This window comes from Salmo trutta, chromosome 7 (assembly GCF_901001165.1).
Source record: "Salmo trutta chromosome 7, fSalTru1.1, whole genome shotgun sequence".
NCBI classification, from domain to species: Eukaryota; Metazoa; Chordata; class Actinopteri; order Salmoniformes; family Salmonidae; genus Salmo; species Salmo trutta.
In genome coordinates this window covers 39,203,319-39,224,345 of record NC_042963.1, presented here as the reverse complement: position 1 = coordinate 39,224,345, position 21,027 = coordinate 39,203,319, and the positions used below count along the sequence as shown (strand labels likewise).

Below are 21,027 nucleotides of genomic sequence, written 5' to 3'. Positions count from 1 at the left end.
TGAGTTGGATAAAAGTAACATTACGACTGTCAACATTGTCATTGTTGCCAAATCACAGCAGCCGCTACTCACTGTGACTGAATTAGATGGATACAAAACATCTGCATAAATGTCGCACTTACCGAAACTTTGCTTGAATCCCTGTTATAACTTCAACTGTTTATATATCCACCTACTGAAATAACGAAATCCCTGTACTTGATCAACTTTTCCGCTACAATGCCAGCCCGCTGCGTTGCCTCTTCTCTACGCCATGTCGGAAACGGGACAATGGGAAGTTGGAAAGTGGAAACGTCATCGCAGGCAGGCACATCCCGCCCCGCTCCCGACTGGATTGGTTTGGCAAGAGGAACTTCTCTGTGATCTTTTCAGAGTTTGGGACGTGCCTGCCAATCAATTTTAAAAAGCAAGCCCTATGTGGTCTGTAGGGGGCACACACGTAGCCTAAGTGAAGTGGTCTGGAAAATGTATTTCATAATTACTTTTTTCAAATTTCCAGTGTTCTATTGCCTTTCTTGTACAATAAGGGGGAAAAAAACATCTTAGACCTTGTTAATAGAATGGTATTTTGTTTAGGAATGGAAGTCGGCTACAGTATTGCTTTCAAGATCTGTAACACATAAAAACACTGATAGTCTTGGCCTTTGGAAACTGTTGAAACGTTGCACAGATAGCTAGATTCCAGAGATTGTCCCCGGGACATATGTCCCCAGTCCATATGTCCCCAGTCCATATGTCCCCAGTTCAGTGCATCAGCTGACATCAAGGAGAGAATGAAATTAAGGTCTGGATCCATCCACATCACCGCTCTGTCTGTCTTTACTCAAACGCCATCCTTTCCACACTCAGTGTCGGGGTCACACTCCAGCATCTCCTTGATCCACTCATCATCCAGGGCCCCCACGATGAACTCCTCCAGGCTGATAGCTAAATAGAACTGAATGTTATGGAAGAAAATAGAATGATCAACATCATATGTTTACAGCCTTGTATTGGCTGCACACTCACAAGATGTAGTTACAATCACAAATCCCAGAAAATACAGTTCAAGGCTGGATAATTAGAATAGAGGGAGAGGAACTGCAGCAATAGCAAACCAGCTGCCTGCGATGCTGGAGGTTTTGTAACCTTACATTAGGATTACCTGTGTTTTGAAAGGGTTCCTGTGCGATCCTTAACATTGTTATCTATATCTAATCTTACAAATATTCTGTTGGTGCGCTCCACAGCTGTAAGTGGGTTAGGCATGGGGAACAAGGCTGCCACGCTCATCCTGTACACAGCCTGTGTAATCAGAGACCATATACTTTGTGAAATTTGACATTTAGCACCATCTAGTGAAAAACAAGCATAGTAACATCTGCTACAAATGCAGCTAGGGCAAGTGCCAGTGCAGTGCCAGTAGATTCCCAGCCTCCCATGGCACCCACACAAATCCCACTAATGATTACATTATATTGAATTCCCCTGAGAAGGGATTTGATCTTGAGCAAAGACATTTGAGCAAGGCAAAGAACAGTAACATTGTTCAATTTTCATCCTCATAATTCATTGCACCTACAGTACCCCTTGGGATGACAATGAAATATAATGTCTCTCTACTGGGGTAACTTCAAATCAGCATACTGATGGCTGTCACATACTCCTGTAAACCAACAACCCCACCCTGTGCATAACCACAGATCGTCAGTCTCTCACACAGTATTAAATATTCTGGTAACACTTTGCCCTGATACCTGTGTGGTAACACCTGTTCCCTATTCCACTTGTGTAAAAAAGGCTTAATTCTACTACTATGCAGTTACCTGTACTGACAATATATTACTACAATTTTGTTAGATAATAGTTAGTGATACAACGGTAGCAGAGTAACAAAATGTAAAGTATTGCCAGTATTTTGTAAAGAATTATGCAAATAACAATGCAGCAATACAGAGCTGCTGTCTGTTCTGAGGATGGCTAACATTGAAAAAAAGTATTGAGAAGACTGAAAAGACAAAGGAAAAAAAGTTTGTTTAAAGATAAGAAAAGTACATTTTTGGTGCCTACCCTGTTACTTTCCAAGGTGGTGAATATCTGCTCAGCATAGCTGACTCATTGCCCCCAGTTCCATTACAGAAGTATCTCCACAACTCATGCAGAGTGATCAGTCCACCTGGGCACACATTCATAAACTTTCTATCACAAATGCACAACCAAAGAAAAGAGATAAATATTTTGAAATGAAAAGATTAGTTATAAACTATAAAATTATCTAATCAATCAATAACGTAAAATTATATAGATTAAGCTGTATTTGTAACGGTTTTAAAAACACTTTCAAAGTGGCTGTTTCTTGGTTTAAACATTTGTACTGTATGTCACAAAGACAGAGTTCCATAGAGTTATAGAAAATGGCAAAAACAATGGCAGCTAGACTAACAGAAGCTTATCTTTCCCTGTCTTTCTCAGATACTTTTTCCTACTTTTGTCCCAAAAAAGTTAAATGGATTTCTTAAGAGGTTCAATGTGTAATACAGTAGATTGCTTTTCTTGCTTTTAAGTTGAATGTCCTTTGGTTTTTATGGTCAGTTTCTGATTGCTATCATTCGTGAACAAGAGACATTTTATATTTAACAAAAAATATTTTGAAATGACATAGCTAGAATTCTTACCTAAACCACTCACAGACAGAGCTCTGTGACATAGGTAGTTCCTCTCCTGCAGGGTAGAGATGCAGCCTGTCACATCAACAGAATGGACCCTCCACAGTGCCGACTTTATGTACACGCCACAACCCATATTCACAAAGCGTCTTAGAGTAGGAGCGCTGACATAGAATCAGGTTCCCCCAGTCTTAATTATTATGATCTGAAAAGCAAAACTGATCCTTAAAACAGCACTCCTACTCTGAGATACTTTATGAAAACAGGAAGTTACACCAGCTTACCATGGGCACACTTAATCACACTTACCCAAGTGGTATCACATTTGTAAAATTATGGAAATGTAATTCTCCTAGCAGGGGGGCAAAAAGGAGGAGAGGACAGGGTTGATCTAAATATAATTACCAAAAAAGCTGTAGTCATGAGTGATCTCATTATGAGCTCTACAGGGAAGGTGTCGCAGTAAGGCTATGGATTGAAAGAGGACATTTGTACAGACAGGAAACATTGATTTAATATGAAGTGCGCATGTGTGTGCGCAGACTGTGCACGTGTGCATAACATTAACACCACTGTGAAGTAAAAGGAAACTAATGTTTATTAAGAATAACCTTTTTTTCACAAGACAGCTTAGAGACAACTTCTCTGCCATAAACCAGACCTGTTGAAGCAGCAATAATGCCATGAATCTTTAAGTGCTTCTTAAGCCCACTAATAAAACAAACAAACAAAACAGATACTAACAGTAACAAATCCAGTATATTAAAAAAACAGGACAGGGGATTTTGAAGCTGTAAATGTGAATGTGTCACTGACTAGCCTCCCCTGCTAACAAACAGCTCTTCTCTGAGCCCACAGGTAAAGAAGGGCCTTGCTTGTGTGTGGATAGGCTAAAAGGCAAGGCTAACAGGCTAACAGTGGCCAACTGGGATCCCTGTGCCACAAGCACTATAAAACATTGGTTTGTGGTATATCTAGATTCTAGGGCATCCGCATCAATTGGGAAACAGCATTAGTCTGGGAAACAGTTTCTGAAGCCTTATCAGTCCACAGATAACAGTTTATGGTTACTCATTCACACGCCTACACACATACCGGTCTGTCTCATACTCTAGTTTGTCTTATAAGGCAAACACAAAAAATGTATTAACATTTTTTTTTAAAGGATACAAATGCAGCTGCATGCAATAAGATCAACTGAGCGGGACATAAAAGGAACCAAAAAAACCCAACTAAATCTAACTATACCTTGGATAATGTTTAGTACTTCAAACTGGGACAGGGACAGTTGAGGTTGACTCTAACCAAAGACTTCCACTCAATGCCACCCCACAATGACAATAGGGTGGGCGGCAGCCCAACTGTACAAACGTACACTAACGGTTTCACAATTCAGGGCATTCACAAATACAGTACAATGATATTAGAATAAAATGTTTTTATCTTAAAACAAACTAAAATCATACAACTTTTTTCCTTTTATAGGACCAGCCTGTATCTATGGCACATGCTTTCACAGCTTGCTTGTTGAATGCCATCATCTGTGATCAGGCTCGTGATTGGCACGTCAAATCCAGCCACCAATCGTGTTTCATACTTCTGATTAATCCCATGATCCAATAAACAGTCGCTAGGGGAAATGCCATACCATTTAATGTGTTGAGAGGTAAGGTGGGACTGATGGTTTGTAACATACACTTCTCAGGTATCCATGCAGAAACGGCATGAGGCACTTCAGACACAGACAGGTAGTGGGGGTCCTAGTGGGATTGGTGCCTCTCTCAGTATTGAAGCAAAAGTGGAGCTCCAGAGACAGTGTTCTTCAGAACTCACAATACACCTCCATCCATCCCACCCTCAGAACCGAACCAAAATCATTACTGGCACAAAACATTACTGGCACAAAACAGACTTTAAAAAGTGACGACTGTGGCGGGATGGGCTAAAACAGCAGTATGCACACAGGCATTGGAGTTTAAATAGCATAATTTTAAAGACATTTCATGACTTTAGTCTTACCTCACATAAGGCTGCCACAAAACCATTATTCATTCAAAGCATGGTGACCATAGACCAATCAGTGTGACCATAGATGGCAGGTGATGGGCTTACTAACATGACCTCGAGCCACCACATTTAAAAAGCATGCTTATCTAGCTTCTTATAGTTTGGTGGGGCAATGGTAAAATGGGCAACTCCAAATAAAGTAGTTGGCAATTTTTGTCTTGTCCAGGTCTTGTTACTTGTTTCTTTGTCCAGGTGTATTTGATCACAAAAAAAGTAATTGGCTATGGAATCCATATTGTTTGATGACAACCCACTTAAATTCTCAAATCATGCTTCATATCATATTGCCATTTTGGCAGCATGCCCATTATTTTATAACCTCTGAGCAAACTTGTTTGGCAGACAGGTTAGGTTGTGACTAGGAGTTTGAACAGGTTCAGGGAACAAAACCAAAGACTGGAAAATAACAACAATTGAGGAACAGAATCAGAACGAAAGTGATCTATACTGTTCCGGAACAGAACCGTTATTTTTGAAGCAAGAGAACTGGTTCATTTGTTCTTTTACATTCGGGGCATTTTTTCTCAGTCCCACAAAAAAAAGCACCTATGCAAAGCCCTCACTCTGTCACTCAGAAACTTATTCCAGTGTCTGCCTGCCAGCTGAAAATCTTTGCCAGTGTGTGTAGGCTACCTATCTCTCGCCGTCCGAAGCATAGGCTATTAGCCTACTGACATTATGAGTGTGATTACTCCGAAATTAGGGAGATAGATTTTTTTATTTGAGAAGAATGGATAAACTTACACAATACTAGGATACTATACTTATCATGTTTCAAGTTGGCTTTAATAACTACAAAAAGGTCAAATTTGTTTTTATTTTAATTCTGGTGACGCTCTGCACACACACAAGCTTCTGGTCCAAAGTTAAGCCAACTCTTCGAAGTTCAAAGACATTCAAAGTTCCTTCATTGAATCTGTTCCTCCACAAGTATAATGCTGTGATCCTAATTCAGATAATGCATGTCATAACAAAATGCCCAGCGCTTCAAGCCAAGTCTCCTCCACCCTCTTGCTCGCTCTCTCCCCACCTGCAAAATTTCAGTCACATCTTGTGCCCTACACTTGTCTGTCCAATGTATGTAAACATCTATCACAGCTTGCCCACTCCATAGCAAGCTGCTCCATCCACACTGATTGGCGAAGTCATTGTTGAGCTAAAGAAGTTTAAAAAGGAAGAGAAAGGAATGATATAAACCATTATTTTTTTACGGGTTTTGAACCGGTTCAGAACTTTATTTTGCTGGTCGGAACAGTGGAATGTAACGAAAAATAATTATGGTTACAACCCCTGGTTTGAACAGTAAGCGAGAGACAGAGATGTATATTGATGTTCTGGAATGTTCACTCTGCATAGTAGTCCCTTAAAGAATCCACACACCACAAACTACTCGGTTGACCTCTGAAGTAGCACCTCCTGAACGAGCTGTATAAGACTGTTGTTTATCAGTGCATTATGACACATGAAATTAAGTCAAAGCATGGGCGTCATAAAGCCGAAAAACAAAATCACTTTACAACAATACCAACGTCTGTACTGCCACGTACTATAGGTTTGTGATATATAGCCTGAGAAATAAACACTGCTACAAGTGCTAAAAAAAAAGTAAAAGATTGAATAAACATGAAATGGAGGAATGAGGGGTGGTTTCTGTTCTGTTGCTCCCTGAGTGATCCCTGAGTCAGAGATCATTTATAAACTGTACACTTTGATATAAGGTATTTGATACATCTCTACTTTAATAATAGAATTTAAGTCTATTCCCTTAAACCTCCATTTCTGTTTTTAAGACTGTGTCAAGATGGCGGATGAACGTGGCATTTATCCATACCAGGTCTTCACACGTCGGTCCAAATGCTGTGTGCCAGAGAGTTGGTGGTTAGACCGTGACACCCACCCCGTTCCTCTGATGGTGGGAAAATCTCAAAGTGGCACATTGATAGCGGACTATCAGTGACTCTCAATGTCAACCAGACCTGTGTATTTAAGCATTTTCAAATAATGTGGTGCCGAATCAATTACTTCTATTAGAAGTATTTTCAAATGATTTCCTATAAAATAGCCTACTATTTAAGCATAAGTATTTTCAAATGGTTACTTCCAAATATATGATTTAAAATAAACCTAGGACCAAACAGACCTGGGTTCAAAAGCATGGGAGTATTTAAATATTTGTATAAATACTGGTTATTTTCAAATACATGCCAATACTTTCCAAGTGTATTGCCAAATGCATTCCAATATTCAACTACTTGTATATTCAAATAAAAATATTTGCGCAAACTCAAAACATATCGCGGAGCGTGTCGGGATAGCACTTCGCTCTAAAGCCTGCAACCTTGTTTGCTTGGCTGTCTAATCTCTCCCTCTGCTTTGGGACACTTGTGCATATGGCGGAGGCACACGTGAAAGCACAAATGGAGGGTCAAGGGGTGAAGGGAGTGATTTGGGATTCAGCCAGTCTTACAGGATGTGACACGTGGGGACACAAAATGGCTGCTGCTCAAATAGGCCACGCCTCCTAAGGCCACTCCAGAGATGGGGAGAGACTGTGGGTGCGTTCCTCTGCCCAGGCGTAGCTGATGCATGCCAGATCTTATAACCCCTGGATAAGAATTGTACGTATCAGCTAACCACATCATATGTTATAGTAATCGGTCAGTCGATGACACAGCCGATGACTTGGCACGCAATAATTGGTAGACGCATGCAACGTCTGAGCAGGGGAACGTGATCTGTAGGTGTGAGGAAAGCAGATACGGACAATTAGCCGCCAAGAACAGTCAAAATGGCCACCTGAAAGGCTTTGTAGGCACAGCCTCAGACTCTTCTCTTCCTCCTACTGAAAGTGGTGGAGAGCTGTTGTCCCTTACCGCCAAATCGATCCCATTGTCTTAAAAAAAAAATGAAAACAGCCACCTGAAGATTACACAGCTTATGTGGAAAAAACTAAAACAACTAATAAATAAATAAAAATATGTTTTAAAAAGGGGAGCCGATACCTGGTGAGAGAGAAAACTGTACTGAGGGAAATGCTGTGTTTGGGTCGAGTTATGGAGAGCTGTAGTGTGTTTCAGAGAGCCAAGGGGGGGGGGGGGCATTTCAGAGAGGCTGCGAATTTCAGTGAGCTGTGGCAAGTTTCAGAGAGATCAGTGCAGTCAATTTTAGTGAGACGTGGAGAGTTTCAGTAGAGATGAGACAGAGGGACCAGTTCAGAGGGACCAGTTGATCTCATCCATGACCACGGCCTCGCCCAGGTCGGCGTCCGTCTCCAGCAGGCTCATTATCACTGCCATGGCCGCCTCGTCATTACTAAGGCCTCCCAGGCCAGGGTCCATCATATTCTCCATATCCAGCTGGGAAGTTTCCACTGGGGGAGCAGAGAGAGGGAAGGGAAGAGAGAGAGAGAAAGATGGTCAGAGAAAAAGAAAGAGTCAGAAAGAGTGTGTGAGGCAGAGAAAGAGAGCAAGGAAGAGAGAGGATTACAAACCAGTCACAGAACCACATAATCTACGACTGAACAATGGATCTTCAGCAAGAAGAGTACCATCATCAAAAACTCTGTTCAGTATCACAAAGGACAAATTCTAAACTAGTCAAGATTATAATGGGCTAAAGGGATGAGATGTGATGTTGTACCCATGAGTGATTCTCCTGCAGGGAATTGTGGTCTTTTGTGTTGTTGTTGTTCTCCTTCCTCTAAACTGGACTTCCCTGGCATCTCCAGCTCTGCCACCTCTCCATTTGGCACCTCAATGAGACAGGGGAAAAAAAGTTAAAGCAATACATACATGAACACACACACACACACAGAGACTGTGCCCGCACACACACTAGAGACTTACGTTGCTGCTGGACAGTGTAAGTTGCAGAGGAGACTTGTCCTTCAGCACAGTGAAGGGGCTGACATTACCGCTGGATGGGGACGAGTTCATCCTAAAACAGACAGATCAAACTGATCACAACAATCACACCTCAGGCATTTCTGAGCTTGTTTACTGCTTTGGTACAGTGACAACAATGCCAAACAGAATATATCCAGTGAGGTACCAACAATATCATTGAGCACATTCAAGAATAGCTTGAACAGCATACCTAATTCATAGTGATATAAATTAAAGAACATATTTTGACATCTCCAGGCGCGGGTCCAAACTTGTGCGTCTTTCACACCTGCAACTTCTCAAGAGCGTGTTGGAGAGTTTTTGACAGCTTATTGCAGTTTGAAAAGTTTCACCAGAATCTTGTCAAGAGGGTGCCAAGCACTGAACGTTGCAGATAGAAATGTCTTTTAGGAGCTGACACGATTCCCCAAATGAGACAGGGAAGCATACCGGTTCTACATAAAATAGTTATATTGGAACGTTAATAATAAACATATAAATAAATGACAGTACCAGTAAAAAGTTTGGACACCTGGTCTTTCTAGGGTTATTCTTTATTTTTACTATTTTCTACAATGTAAGACATCAACACTATGAAATAACACAAATGGAATCATGTAGTAACCAAAAAGGTGTTAACCAAATCAAAACATATTTTAGATTTTTCAAAGTTTGCCTTTATGACAGCTTTGCACAACCCAAACTTTTGACTGGTAATGCACACACACACACACACACACACACACACACACACACACACACGCTCCTCCCCTTTCTCTGCCACATGTCCGTCTTCACTGATAGGCTACCACACCCCATCACCCACCTGTTGTAGTCCAGCAGCTCATTAGCGATCTGGGTCCCGATGCTCCCTGCATAGATCATGGTACTGGAAGCACAGGAGATCCCCGGGATGATGGGAAGAGACTTATTGCCATCGTCTAGGAGGAAAGCATTCATTAGCCACAGGTTAGGTCTATTTAGCTATTGACCTCAATGCTTATATAACACCAATCGTCAGCTTTTTCAAGTTGACATCTCAACTAACCTTCAGAAGCCTTGGAATTAGTTGACTGTTCTGCTTTGTCTCCAGATCTGTCTGTTGGACATTGGTCACTGCTGGAGACGTGAGAGAATGTGGACACATGAGAACCATTTTGGGAAAGAGTTTTGAGAAAAAAGGTTTAATTACACAGTGTCACAAAGCTACAATGACAGTACAGAAAGATCAAATGATGATCCTAAAGGAGGAAAAGGAAAAGATTTGTACTTACGATATGACAGTATTGGTTGACACTATGTATTCTACTTCTTTGGTCCAGGGATTTATGAAACTAAACATCCGACTTTGTAGTGTGACAAAAGAGCCATGTTTCGTTTTGAATTTGTAGCAATTTGTCTCTATTTTCTCTTTACTCCGCAGCACTGAAAGGAAAAAGGTGTGAAAGTTTAAGTTAGAGGAGATAGATGTTAAATGGAATAAAGAATATCTAGGTATGGTTAGAACAAGAGTAATAATAGCATAAAAGCTGCTTATGGCATGCAAATAGGAATGTTTTTCTTTTTCATTTTTGATGACCATTTCAGAGGAATACCGGAGGAAAACAATGGGGGGAAAAATTTGGGAAATTCTGAAACTAGGAAAAACATTGAAGTTGTGTAGCAACATGGCTCAAAACTAGGACCATTTCTCCCATGTAGTGATTTGGGGCCCTACTGGTGGGTTGTGGCTAGCCTCTGGCTCTTTGCTCCTGGGTTATGATTTGATTCTACATTCTAGGAATTCTAGGGAAGACTTTGAATGTTTCTCGTCTCTCGGGTTGGTAACAGGAAATGCATGGTGCAAGCGACAGCATAAACTAGTTTGGTAATCAACCACTGGCTGAACTAACGAGATCCTACCTTTTCGATGTCGTTCTGCTAAATGTGGCAAGTCATCTTGATGGAAGTATTCGTAGCATGACGTTCCAAGCAGCTCCTGGGGTAAGTATCCTAGGACAGTAGTGGCTCTGTAAGGAGTAGAACATATTGTTAGTAATCACGTGATTTCAAGTCATTACTTCTTCAGAGGAGCCAATGTGGTTATGAAGAGGTCAGTCTGATATGCACAAATTTGTGCAGTTCTTCAATTCAAGGCAACTCGAGCCTGAGTGATATGACTCAGTGACCCAGACTCTAGAGACACCACATCCACACTGTCATGGGTCTTATAGGATAATTACATTATCCAGTATTTGCCATCCAGTGCTTGGAGACCAAGAGGACAAACCCCTTCCCATTGAGTGTAATGAGAACCTAAACATTAAATCAAAAAGAGAGGAAAACAATCACCGTTGGTCGACGAAGGTGAACTTGCCATCCATGGCGTAGCGCGTGACGAACTCCGTTGCTTTGACCAGGACCTCGTTAACTCCGTTGACAAGAGAGGCGGCGTGGGGGTGGACACGGCCCACGGCCACCAGGCAGCTGAAGTGAGAGCTGTCCTTGTCAGCCTCCCCCTCACCCCCCTCCTCCCCCAGCTGACTGGTGGGCCAGCTGCGAATGTAGCCTGTGCAGTGGACAGTGCAGTACTTCTCAGACTCTACATGGGGGGGACAGCGAAACACGTAGACATTTTACATCCATTTGTTTTTCTATTACAGTTAAATCTTAATGAACACATTTACATTCATTGTTTAGCAGCTACTCCAATCCAGAGAATACATTTCACTTTATGTTTTATTATGAAAAAAAGGGCAGTCCTGCCTTATACAAACACACACAAACTTAAGGAACAGATGGGAAACTATTTTCCTTCACACCAATCCACATTAAAGAGGGGAGAATATTCTCTCAATGTTATACAGACAAGTTCCAAATGTCCATCACATTTATGAAGACCATACTTTATAAATGGGGACAGACTTTTCCCCTACCTTTCTTTTTCGATGTGCTGGGCTGGAATTCCTTGTCCTCCTGTTTGACCGAGATCTTGTGGTACTTCATGCGGCAGAAGAAGGAGCGTCGCGCGCCCGGACACAGCCTAGCTGCTCCGACCGGGAGGTCAGCCTGGACCTGCAGGCCCGCTGGGGAGAAGAAAGGCCGATTAGACAGAGGCATACACACAGTAGAGTGAGTAACACACAGGCCTGCGGACGCACACACACTCAGACACACAGTGGAGATTCAGTCACACACACACACACAATACCAACGCAATTCCCCTCACATTTACATTTGTACATTTTTGTAATTTAGCAGAAGCTCTTATCCAGAATGACATACAGTTAGCAGAACATAGTGTAGACACACACTATTCACACACTATGAGACTATTCATCACTGCAAGTAATAATACAGGTATTTTCTATGTCAAAACAGAATTCTCAGAAATGGATGTTTTCCACTACAACTGTCAGGCATGAGTACAACACTGCTCCAAAAGGTCCTGCCCACTCCTCAGACAATCATCCCACTGACCCACTCACACAGTGCAGTGTTCTCCATGGTATGGGCCAAGGTAAACTCCACTCCTGAGAGCTTTCCTTCACTGGCTGCTGACTCACTTCCTGGGGGGAGGACCCCAATGTGTTAGGGTGTTACACTGCTCTACTTTTTAATGGAAACCACCCAGTCTCCTACCACTGTGTCATTTCAGCATTCCTGTGGTCAACATTTTCCTTATGGAAAATATATATACACACACACACACACACACACACCTTACTTTGCACACCCTGTCCCCACATACAGCTGAGAGTCACACATACTTACTTTTGGCATCTATTAGTCGCTCGCGGGGGTATAACTCAGAAGCCGAGAGCTGCTCCTTTACTTTCCCCATGTCCTTTGGGTGAATGTAGTCAAAGAGACTCTGTCCAATCAGTTCCGTCTGCAAACAAAAACCAACCAATCAACTCCACTTGCTGATAATAAGTAATGACTTACTTTGACTACATCTCCATAACACTTTCATTACATATCTTTAAGCATTTCATTAATGTGTTATAACAGGTCCTAACTGCATTACCAGCGTAAGTGAATATGCCAAAAGGACAAACCACATTCTGAAAATGATGCTGATATTTAGCCTGTACCAGCCCCATTTCCCCCCCTGGCCAGTATAGGTCTGTGACTTACCTTCTTCCTCTCACTGAGGTGAATGGTGCATGAAGATCCCTACAGGGTTGAACCCTCAGGGTACATTTTACAGATTAAATAGTGTAGTTGAGGGTCATAACTCTTTTGTATTTCATTGACAGCCCTCCTCCACATCACAATTAAGTTGGTAATACTGGTCTATAAAACTCACACATGAAGGATCTAAAGTTAATTTGGAAAGTATTCATACCCCTGGCCTTTTTCCACATTTTGTTACAGCCTTAATCTAAAATGTATTAAATAGCTTTTCCCCCTCATCAATCTACACACAATACCTCACATTTATTTTCAGGTCTCTCCAGAAATGTTTGATCAGGTTCAAGTCCAGGCTATGGCTGGGCCACTCAAGGACATTCAGAGACTTGTCCCGAAGCCACTCCTGCATTGTCTTGGCTGTGTTCTTAGGGGCGTTGTCCTGTTGGAAGGTGAACCTTCGCCCCAGTCTGAGGTCCTGAGTGCTCTGGAGCAGGTTTTCATAAAGGATCTCTGTACTTTGCTCCGTTCATCTTTGCCTCAATCCTGACTAGTCTCCCAGTACCTGCCGCTGAAAAACATCACCAAAGCATGATGCTGCCACCACCATGCTTCACTGTAGGGATGGTGCCAGATTTCCTCCAGACGTGACGCTTGGCATTCAGGCCAAAGAGTTAAATCTGGGTTTCAGACCAGAGAATCTTGTTTCTCATGGTCAGATTCCTTTGGTAAACTCCAAGCAGGCTGTCATGTGCCTTCTACTGAGGAGTGGCTTCCGTCTGGCCACTACCATAAAAGGCCTTATTAGTGGAGTGCTGCAGCGATGGTTGTCCTTCTGGAAGGTTCTCCCATCTCCATAGAGGAACTCTGGAGCTCTGTCAGAGTGACCATCAGGTTCTTGGTCACCTCCCTGACCAAGGCCCTTCTCCCCCAATTGCTCAGTTTTAGCCAGGCGGTCAGCTCTAGGAAGAGTCTTGGTGGTTCCAAACTTCTTCCATTTAATGATGGAGGCCACTGTGTTCTTGGGGACCTTCAATGCTGCTGAAATGTTTTGGTATCCTTCCCCAGATCTGTGCCTCGACATAATCCTGTCTCAGATCTCTACAAACAATTCCTTTGACCTCATGGCTTGATTTTTTTATCTGACATGTACTGTCAACTGTGGGACCTTATATAGACAGGTGTGTGCCTTTCCAAATCATGTCCAATCAATTGAGTTTCCCCACAGGTTGACTATAATGAAGTTGGGTCTGTAAAAAAAAGGTATATGTTTTTATTTTTAAATACATTTGCAAAACTTTCTAAAAACCTGATTTCGCTTTGTCTTTATGGGGTATTGTATGTAGATTGCTAACGGAAAAAATACATTTTATCCATTTTAGAATAAGGCTGTAACTTAACAAAACGTGGAAAAAGTCAATAGGTCTGAATACTTTCCGAATGCACTGCAGTCAATGTAAAGTCAAATCTATTTTCCCATTTATAAAGCATTTATAGTTTAGCACTTCATGGTAATTAACTGCAGTTTGCCACTCTGGTAAGTCACAGGCCTATACTGGCTGGTGGGGGAAATGGGGCTAGTTCAGGCTATATATCATCATCAAAACGTGGGTTTAACCGTTTGGCATATTCACCAACACTGGTATGATAAAAGCACACTTTTGAGAACAGCCATAATGATGACAAAATGCTGTCATTGCAATGATGCATCTATTAAGATACAGAAATGTGAGCTATTGCATTGCTTGACACGAATGTGCTATAGATATGCTATGGATATATTTCATTAACCTTTACTATACCCTGGCATTATTGAATTCTTGTTTCTGATTGATTTGAAGTGCATTCTAGAGCGTGCATAATTTCCTATAACGCACAGTATATTTGCACAGCAGAACTCAATGGCTATAGTTATTTGAGACATGTTCTATGTTTGAGCTGCTTTTGAAAGCAAAAGTCAAATATCATTTTTTGGGGGCATTGTTGAATTCGATTCTCATAATGGCAAGCTACGACTGATGGCTTGGTTAGCTACACTATCAAGTCTGTTTGGTTACCACGGCAACTACTGTAGCCATCTAGCTACTTCAGTGGATGTTGAACACATGTCTACCGGAAAATGTGTTTATCACTTTTATACCATGGCTATAATGTAATCAACTCAGGGCTCTGTGTTCTCTGAAAAATAATGCAACTCCATGGAAGGTCAGTTCCACTCCAACATATCTTCCACGTCGTTCATTGATTTTCCCTTACATAATGCGGTTGGGACCTGTTCTAACACATTAATGAAATGCTTATATATGTAATAAATGAATTATGTATATGTAGTCAAAGTAAATCATAACCTAACGTTGTTCCAATGCAACCTAAAAATTGCCTACAAAGAACATCAGAACTATTATTCTGTAACAGAAACTGTGTGAATCGTTTGAAAATGTTAATAAAGTGTGTAGTGGTGAGATTTCTCACCTGGCTGTAATTCAGTGTCTTGTTGATGGACTCTGAGACAAAGACTATTTTTCCACGATCACAGCCCACTACGAACAGGAACCCGTCTGCAGCCTTGAGAATGAGGTGTTTGAGCTCGTCATCAGGGAGGAATGAAGGCTTATAATTGGCTTCAGCAAAGGAACAGGTGGAACCTGGGTAAGTATAACAGAGGTCAGAGAGGACAGAGGATTTCTTGTTTCTGTCAAGTGGCATTAAAGCAATATATTAATGTGTGTGATATTTAGGAGCCATTGCCAAAGAAGAAAAAAATATACTTGGGCTTTTCTTCATAAAAATAATATCAGGTTTACAGTTAATACAAATGTACAATATCCTTAACAATTTGCAACTTAAAATTACCCAAAACCATCTAAGACAAGGTGACAGTTGGTGGTTAAACTATCACCATGTCTCCTAAGAAAGTATTAGTATAAATAAAGTATTACCTTGTATTAGTACAGTATTAACTCACATTACTTAATAAATATGAGGTAGACTTAACCTGTTGGGGCTAGGGGGCAGTATTTTCACGGCCGGATAAAAAAACATACCCGATTTAAGCTGGTTACTACTCTTGCCCAGAAACGAGACTGCATATAATTAGTAGATTTGGATAGAAAACACTCTAAAGTTTCTAAACTGTTTGAATGGTGTCTGTGAGTATAACAGAACTCATATGGCAGGCCAAAACCTGAGAAGATTCCATACTGGAAGTGCCCTGTCTGACAATTTGTTGTCCTTCTGTTGCATCTCTATCAAAAATACAGCATCTCTGCTGTAACGTGACATTTTCTAAGGCTTCCATTGGCTCTCAGAAGGCGCCAGAAAGTGGAATGGGGTGTCTGCTGTCTCTGGGCGAAGAACAGCAGGAGAATTTGTGAGTGGTCAGCCTGGGGACAGTGACACTGCGCATTCATGAGAATTCAAATTTTTTTTTTTTTCAGCCTTTGAATGAATACAACGTCGCCCGGTTGGAATATTATCGCTATTTTACGAGAAAAATAGCATAAAAATTGATTTTAAACAGCGTTTGACATGCTTCGAAGTACGGGAATGGATTTTTTGTCACGAAATGCGCTCGCGCATCACCCTTCGGATAGTGACCTGAACGCACGAACAAAACGGAGCTATTTGAATATAACTATGGATTATTTGGAACCAAAACAACATTTGTTGTTGAAGTAGAAGTCCTGGGAGTGCATTCTGACGAAGAACAGCAAAGGTAATCCAATTTTTCTAATAGTAATTCTGAGTTTGGTGAGCCCCAAACTTGGTGGGTGTCAAAATAGCTAGCCATGATGGCCGGGCTATGTACTCAGAATATTGCAAAATGTGCTTTCGCCGAAAAGCTATTTTAAAATCTGACACCGCGATTGCATAAAGGAGTTCTGTATCTATAATTCTTCAAATAATTGTTACGTATTTTGTGAACATTTATCGTGAGTAATTTAGTAAATTCACTGGAAGTTTGCGGTGGGTATGCTAGTTCTGAACATCACATGCCAATGTAAAAAGCAGTTTTTTGATATAAATATGAACTTGATTGAACAAAACATGCATGTATTGTATAACATAATGTCCTAGGAGTGTCATCTGATGAAGATCATCAAAAGGTTAGTGCTGCATTTAGCTGTGGTTTTGGTTTTTGTGACATATATGCTTGCTTTGAAAATGGCTGTGTGATTATTTTTGGCAGGGTACTCTCCTGACATAATCTAATGTTTTGCTTTCGCTGTAAAGCCTTTTTAAAATCCGACAATGTGGTTAGATTAACGAGAGTCTTGTCTTTAAAAATGGTGTAAAATAGTCATATGTTTGAGAAATTGAAGTTCTAGCATTTTTGAGGTATTTGTATTTCGCGCCACACGATTCCACTGGCTGTTGACTAGGGTGGGACCTAGCCCAGGGAAGTTAAGTGGGTGAGCAGGCCAACCAACTGTACAGTAGGCTACCTTTGAGGGATTTGAGGTGCTGTACAGCCATCCTGAGCACGGTGAGTTTGTCCAGCTTGCGGGACATGGGGTTACAGGTGGGAATCATGGCTGACAGCTCGTCGATCAGGTTGTTCATCTTGTCCCGCCGCCGCTTCTCGATCTGGCTGTGAGGTTCCCTGGAGAGAGATGGACACTCAATGACACCAGATGTGGTGAACCCATTTTCTCTCATGACACCTCCCTACTTCTTGGTCTGGCTTTATGGGATTGTGTTCTCAAAATTCAACCTAACATTGTCCACTTACATTATTCATACCCCTTGACTTATTCCATGTTTTGTTGTGTTACAGTCTGAATTCAAATTGGATTAAATAGATTTTTTCCTCTCTCCCATCTACACACAATACCCCATAATGACAAAGGGAAAACATGTTCAGACATTTTTGCAAATGTATTGAAAATGAAATGCAGAAATATCAGATTTTACATAAGTATTCACACCCGAGTCAATACTTTGTAGAAGCACCTTTGGCAGCGATTACAGCTGCGAGTCTTTCTGGGTAAGTCTAAGATCTATCCACACCTACAATATTCTCCAATTATTCTTTCCAAAATTCTTCAAGTTCTGTCAAATTGGTTGTTGATCATTGCTAGACAACCATTTTCAGGTTTTGCCATAGATTGAAGTCAAAACTGTAACTCGGCCACTCAGGAACATTCACCATCTTCCTAGTAAGCAACTTAAGTTATTGTCCTGCTGAAAGGTGAATTAATCTCCCAGTGTCTGATGGAAAGCAGACTGAAGCAGGTTTTCCTCTAGGCTTGACTGTGTTTAGGCGCCATTCTGTTTGTTTTTTATCGTGAAAAACTCCCCAGTCCTTTACGATTACAAGCATACCCATAACATGATGCAGCCACCACTATGCTACAAAATGTGGAGTGTGGTACTCAGTAATGTGTTGTATTTGCCTCAAACATAACGCTTTCTATTCAGGACAAAAAGTTAATTGCTTTGCCTCATTTTTTGCAGTATTACTTTAGTGCCTTGTTGCAAACAGGATTCATGTTTTGAAATATATTTATTCTGTACAGGCTTCCTTCTTTTCACTCTGTCAATTAAGTGAATATTTTGGAGAAACTACAATGGGAAACCCAGACGCGAGCTGCCCAGTGACGCGAGCCTACCAGATGAGCAAAAATGCCTTGTAGGAACGCTTCGAGGCAAGCAACAATGAAGCATGCATGGGAGCACCAGCTGTTCTGGACGACTGTGCGATAACGCTCTTGGCAGCCGATGTGAGCAAGACATTTAAACAGGTCAACATTCACAAAGCCGTGGGGCCAGACTGATTACCAGGACGTGTACTCAAAGCATGCAAGGAACAACCGGCAAGTGTCTTCACTAACATTTTCAACCTCTCTCTGACCGAGTCTGTAATACCTACATGTTCCAAGCAGACCACCATAGTCCCTGTGCCCAAGGAATCGAACGTAACCTGCCTAAATGATTACTGCCCTGTGGCCCTCACGTCGGTAGCCATGAAGTGCTTTGAAAGGCTGGTCATGGCTCACATCAACAGCATGCTCCCAGATACCCTAGACCCACTCCAATTCACATACCGTCCCAACAGATTCACAGATGAAGCAATCTCTATTGCACTCCACACTGCCTTTTGCCACCTGGACAAAAGGAACACATATGTGAGAATGCTGTTCATTGACTACAGCTCAGCGTTCAACACCATAGTGCCCACAAAGCTCATCACTAAACTCAGGATCCTGGGACTAAACACGTCCCTCTGCAACTGGATCCTGGACATCCTGACGGGCCGCCCCAAGGTGTTAAGGGTAGTCAACAACATGTCTGCCACGCTGATCCTCAACACTGGGGCCCCTCAGGGGTGTGTACTTAGTCACCTCCTGTACTCCCAGTTCAACCACGACTGCGTGGCCAAGCACGACTCCAACACCATCATTAAGTTTGCTGATGACACAACAGTGGTAGGGCTGATCAGAGACAACGATGAGACCGCCTATACGGAGGAGGTCAGAGACCTGGCAGTGTGGTGCCAGGACAACAACCTCTCCCTCAATGTGAGCAAGACAAAGGAGCTGATTGTAGACTAGAGGAAAAGGTGAGCCGAACATGCCCCCATTAACGACGGAGCTGTAGTTACTTTTTACTTTAGTTTATTTGGTAAATATTTTCTTAACTCTTTCTTGAACTGCAATGTTGGTTAAGGGCTTGTAAGTAAGCATTTCACGGTAAGGTCTACACTTGTATTCGGAGCATGTGACAAATAAAGTTTGATTTGAATGTTGATCCGTCCTCAGTTTTCTCCCATCACAGCCATTAAACTCAAACTGTCTTAGTCACTATTGGCCTCATGGTGAAATCCCTTAACGGTGTCCTTCCTCTCAGATAACTGACTTAGGAAGGAAGCCTGTATCTTTGTAGTGACTGGGTGTATTGATACACCATCCAAAGTGTCATTTTTTAAATGTACCAATAGGTACCCTTCTCTGCAAGGCATTGGAAAACCTCCCTGGTCTTTGTGGTTGAATATATGTGTTTGAAATTCACTGCTTGACCGAGGGACCTTACAGATAATCATGTGTGTTGAGTACAGAGATTAGGTAGTCATTCAAAAATCATGTTTAACTCTATTATTGCACACAGAGTGGGTCCATGCAACTTATTATGTGACTTGTTCAAAAGGTGCACTATGCAGAAATCGCTCCGCCATTTCCGGTTTGCTAAAATTCAAATAGTTCGGCTAATTTGAGTTTGAGACAAAAGAAGCAAGTATAAATGTAGAGTCATTGTACAATATTTTCCATAACCAAAAATATTGTATTTTCAGCTGTTAGGAAGCTGGTGTACAAAACCGAAAGTAAAAGAACCAAAACGAAACTCAAGAATGGGAAGCATAGAAATAGCGGACATAGAACAAATATGCCGCTTCTTAGACTTTCTTTCAATGAGAATGTAAGATCTATAACTCACATTTCTAATTGAATTTGGTCACGTCGCCCAAAAAGTTACATACTGCAGCTTTAAGCAAAGGGGTTGAATATTTACTGACTCAGCTTTAAGCAAAGGGGTTGAATATTTACTGACTCAGCTTTAAGCAAAGGGGTTGAATATTTACTGACTCAGCTTTAAGCAAAGGGGTTGAATATTTACTGACTCAGCTTTAAGCAAAGGGGTTGAATGCTCACTGACTCAAGACATTTCATTTTGAAATGTTTCATTAATTAGTAAAAAAAAATTGAAAACATAGTTCCCATTTGTCATTATAGGGTACTGTGTGTACGCCAGTGACAACAAATCTCAATTGAATCCATTTTAATTTCAGGCTGTAACACAAGAAAATGTGGAAAAGTCAAGGGGAGAGAATCATTTCTGAAGGCACTGTAAACCTTGGTTGTAGTTCATTCATCAAGTTTTTGGATATACTGTATTTCACCCACATAGCCATATTTTATTTTCCATCCATAACTATGTATTTACTAGCCTATTACTATTATGATAATTACATAGAGGTTATATGTATAAGGTGAATATACCATATTATTTAAACTCACATAACACCAAAAAAGTTGCCAGTTTGTGGTCAATGAATAACCCAGATACCTGAAGCATTTGATTTTAGCCTGAGAGTCCTCCCCTTCAGACCTATAAGAGAGATACAGAGAGTAGATTCAAATCAAATCACATCTACAGTCTAGTGGATTAATAGTGTGTGTTGAATAGAGCGCTCAGAGCCCTGAGAGTTGTTGAACGGTACCGGTCTTCTTCATCTTTCATATCTGCAACCAGACTGGAGGCCGATTTGATTTCCCTGGGAACAAAGTGCATGCTTCTATTTAAACTCAAAACCAATTACA

The 21,027-nt window shown here is 41.4% G+C and overlaps 2 protein-coding genes across 15 annotated transcripts in view; both read right to left on the bottom strand.

Moving 5' to 3' along the window:
• ppfibp1b (PPFIA binding protein 1b) overlaps positions 1–279 on the bottom strand; it is a 48,124-nt gene extending 47,845 nt beyond the window's left edge. For all 10 annotated transcript variants that reach the window (XM_029758812.1, XM_029758815.1, XM_029758814.1 and 7 more), the window contains exon 1: positions 123–279. The gene's annotated coding sequence lies outside the window, so the exon portion shown is untranslated. The remainder of the gene's footprint in view (positions 1–122) is intronic.
• Positions 280–3,225: 2,946 nt separating this feature from the next.
• The window catches only part of bmal2 (basic helix-loop-helix ARNT like 2), a 35,498-nt gene continuing 17,696 nt past the window's right edge, over positions 3,226–21,027 (bottom strand). For 2 of the 5 annotated variants that reach the window (XM_029758806.1, XM_029758810.1), the window contains exons 3-16: positions 20,928–20,981; positions 20,774–20,815; positions 17,155–17,312; positions 15,182–15,354; positions 12,350–12,467; positions 11,512–11,661; positions 10,928–11,177; positions 10,499–10,605; positions 9,871–10,021; positions 9,645–9,715; positions 9,423–9,537; positions 8,558–8,648; positions 8,352–8,463; positions 3,226–8,082 (exon numbers count right to left, since the gene is read on the bottom strand). In XM_029758806.1, the coding sequence (XP_029614666.1) occupies positions 7,925–8,082; positions 8,352–8,463; positions 8,558–8,648; positions 9,423–9,537; positions 9,645–9,715; positions 9,871–10,021; positions 10,499–10,605; positions 10,928–11,177; positions 11,512–11,661; positions 12,350–12,467; positions 15,182–15,354; positions 17,155–17,312; positions 20,774–20,815; positions 20,928–20,981 (1,750 nt within the window). In that variant the 3' untranslated portion in view covers positions 3,226–7,924. Of the gene's footprint in view, positions 8,083–8,351; positions 8,464–8,557; positions 8,649–9,422; positions 9,538–9,644; positions 9,716–9,870; positions 10,022–10,498; positions 10,606–10,927; positions 11,178–11,511; positions 11,662–12,349; positions 12,468–15,181; positions 15,355–17,154; positions 17,313–20,724; positions 20,816–20,927; positions 20,982–21,027 lie in introns of those variants that run through there. The other 3 variants (XM_029758808.1, XM_029758809.1, XM_029758811.1) reach the window with 3 other exon arrangements.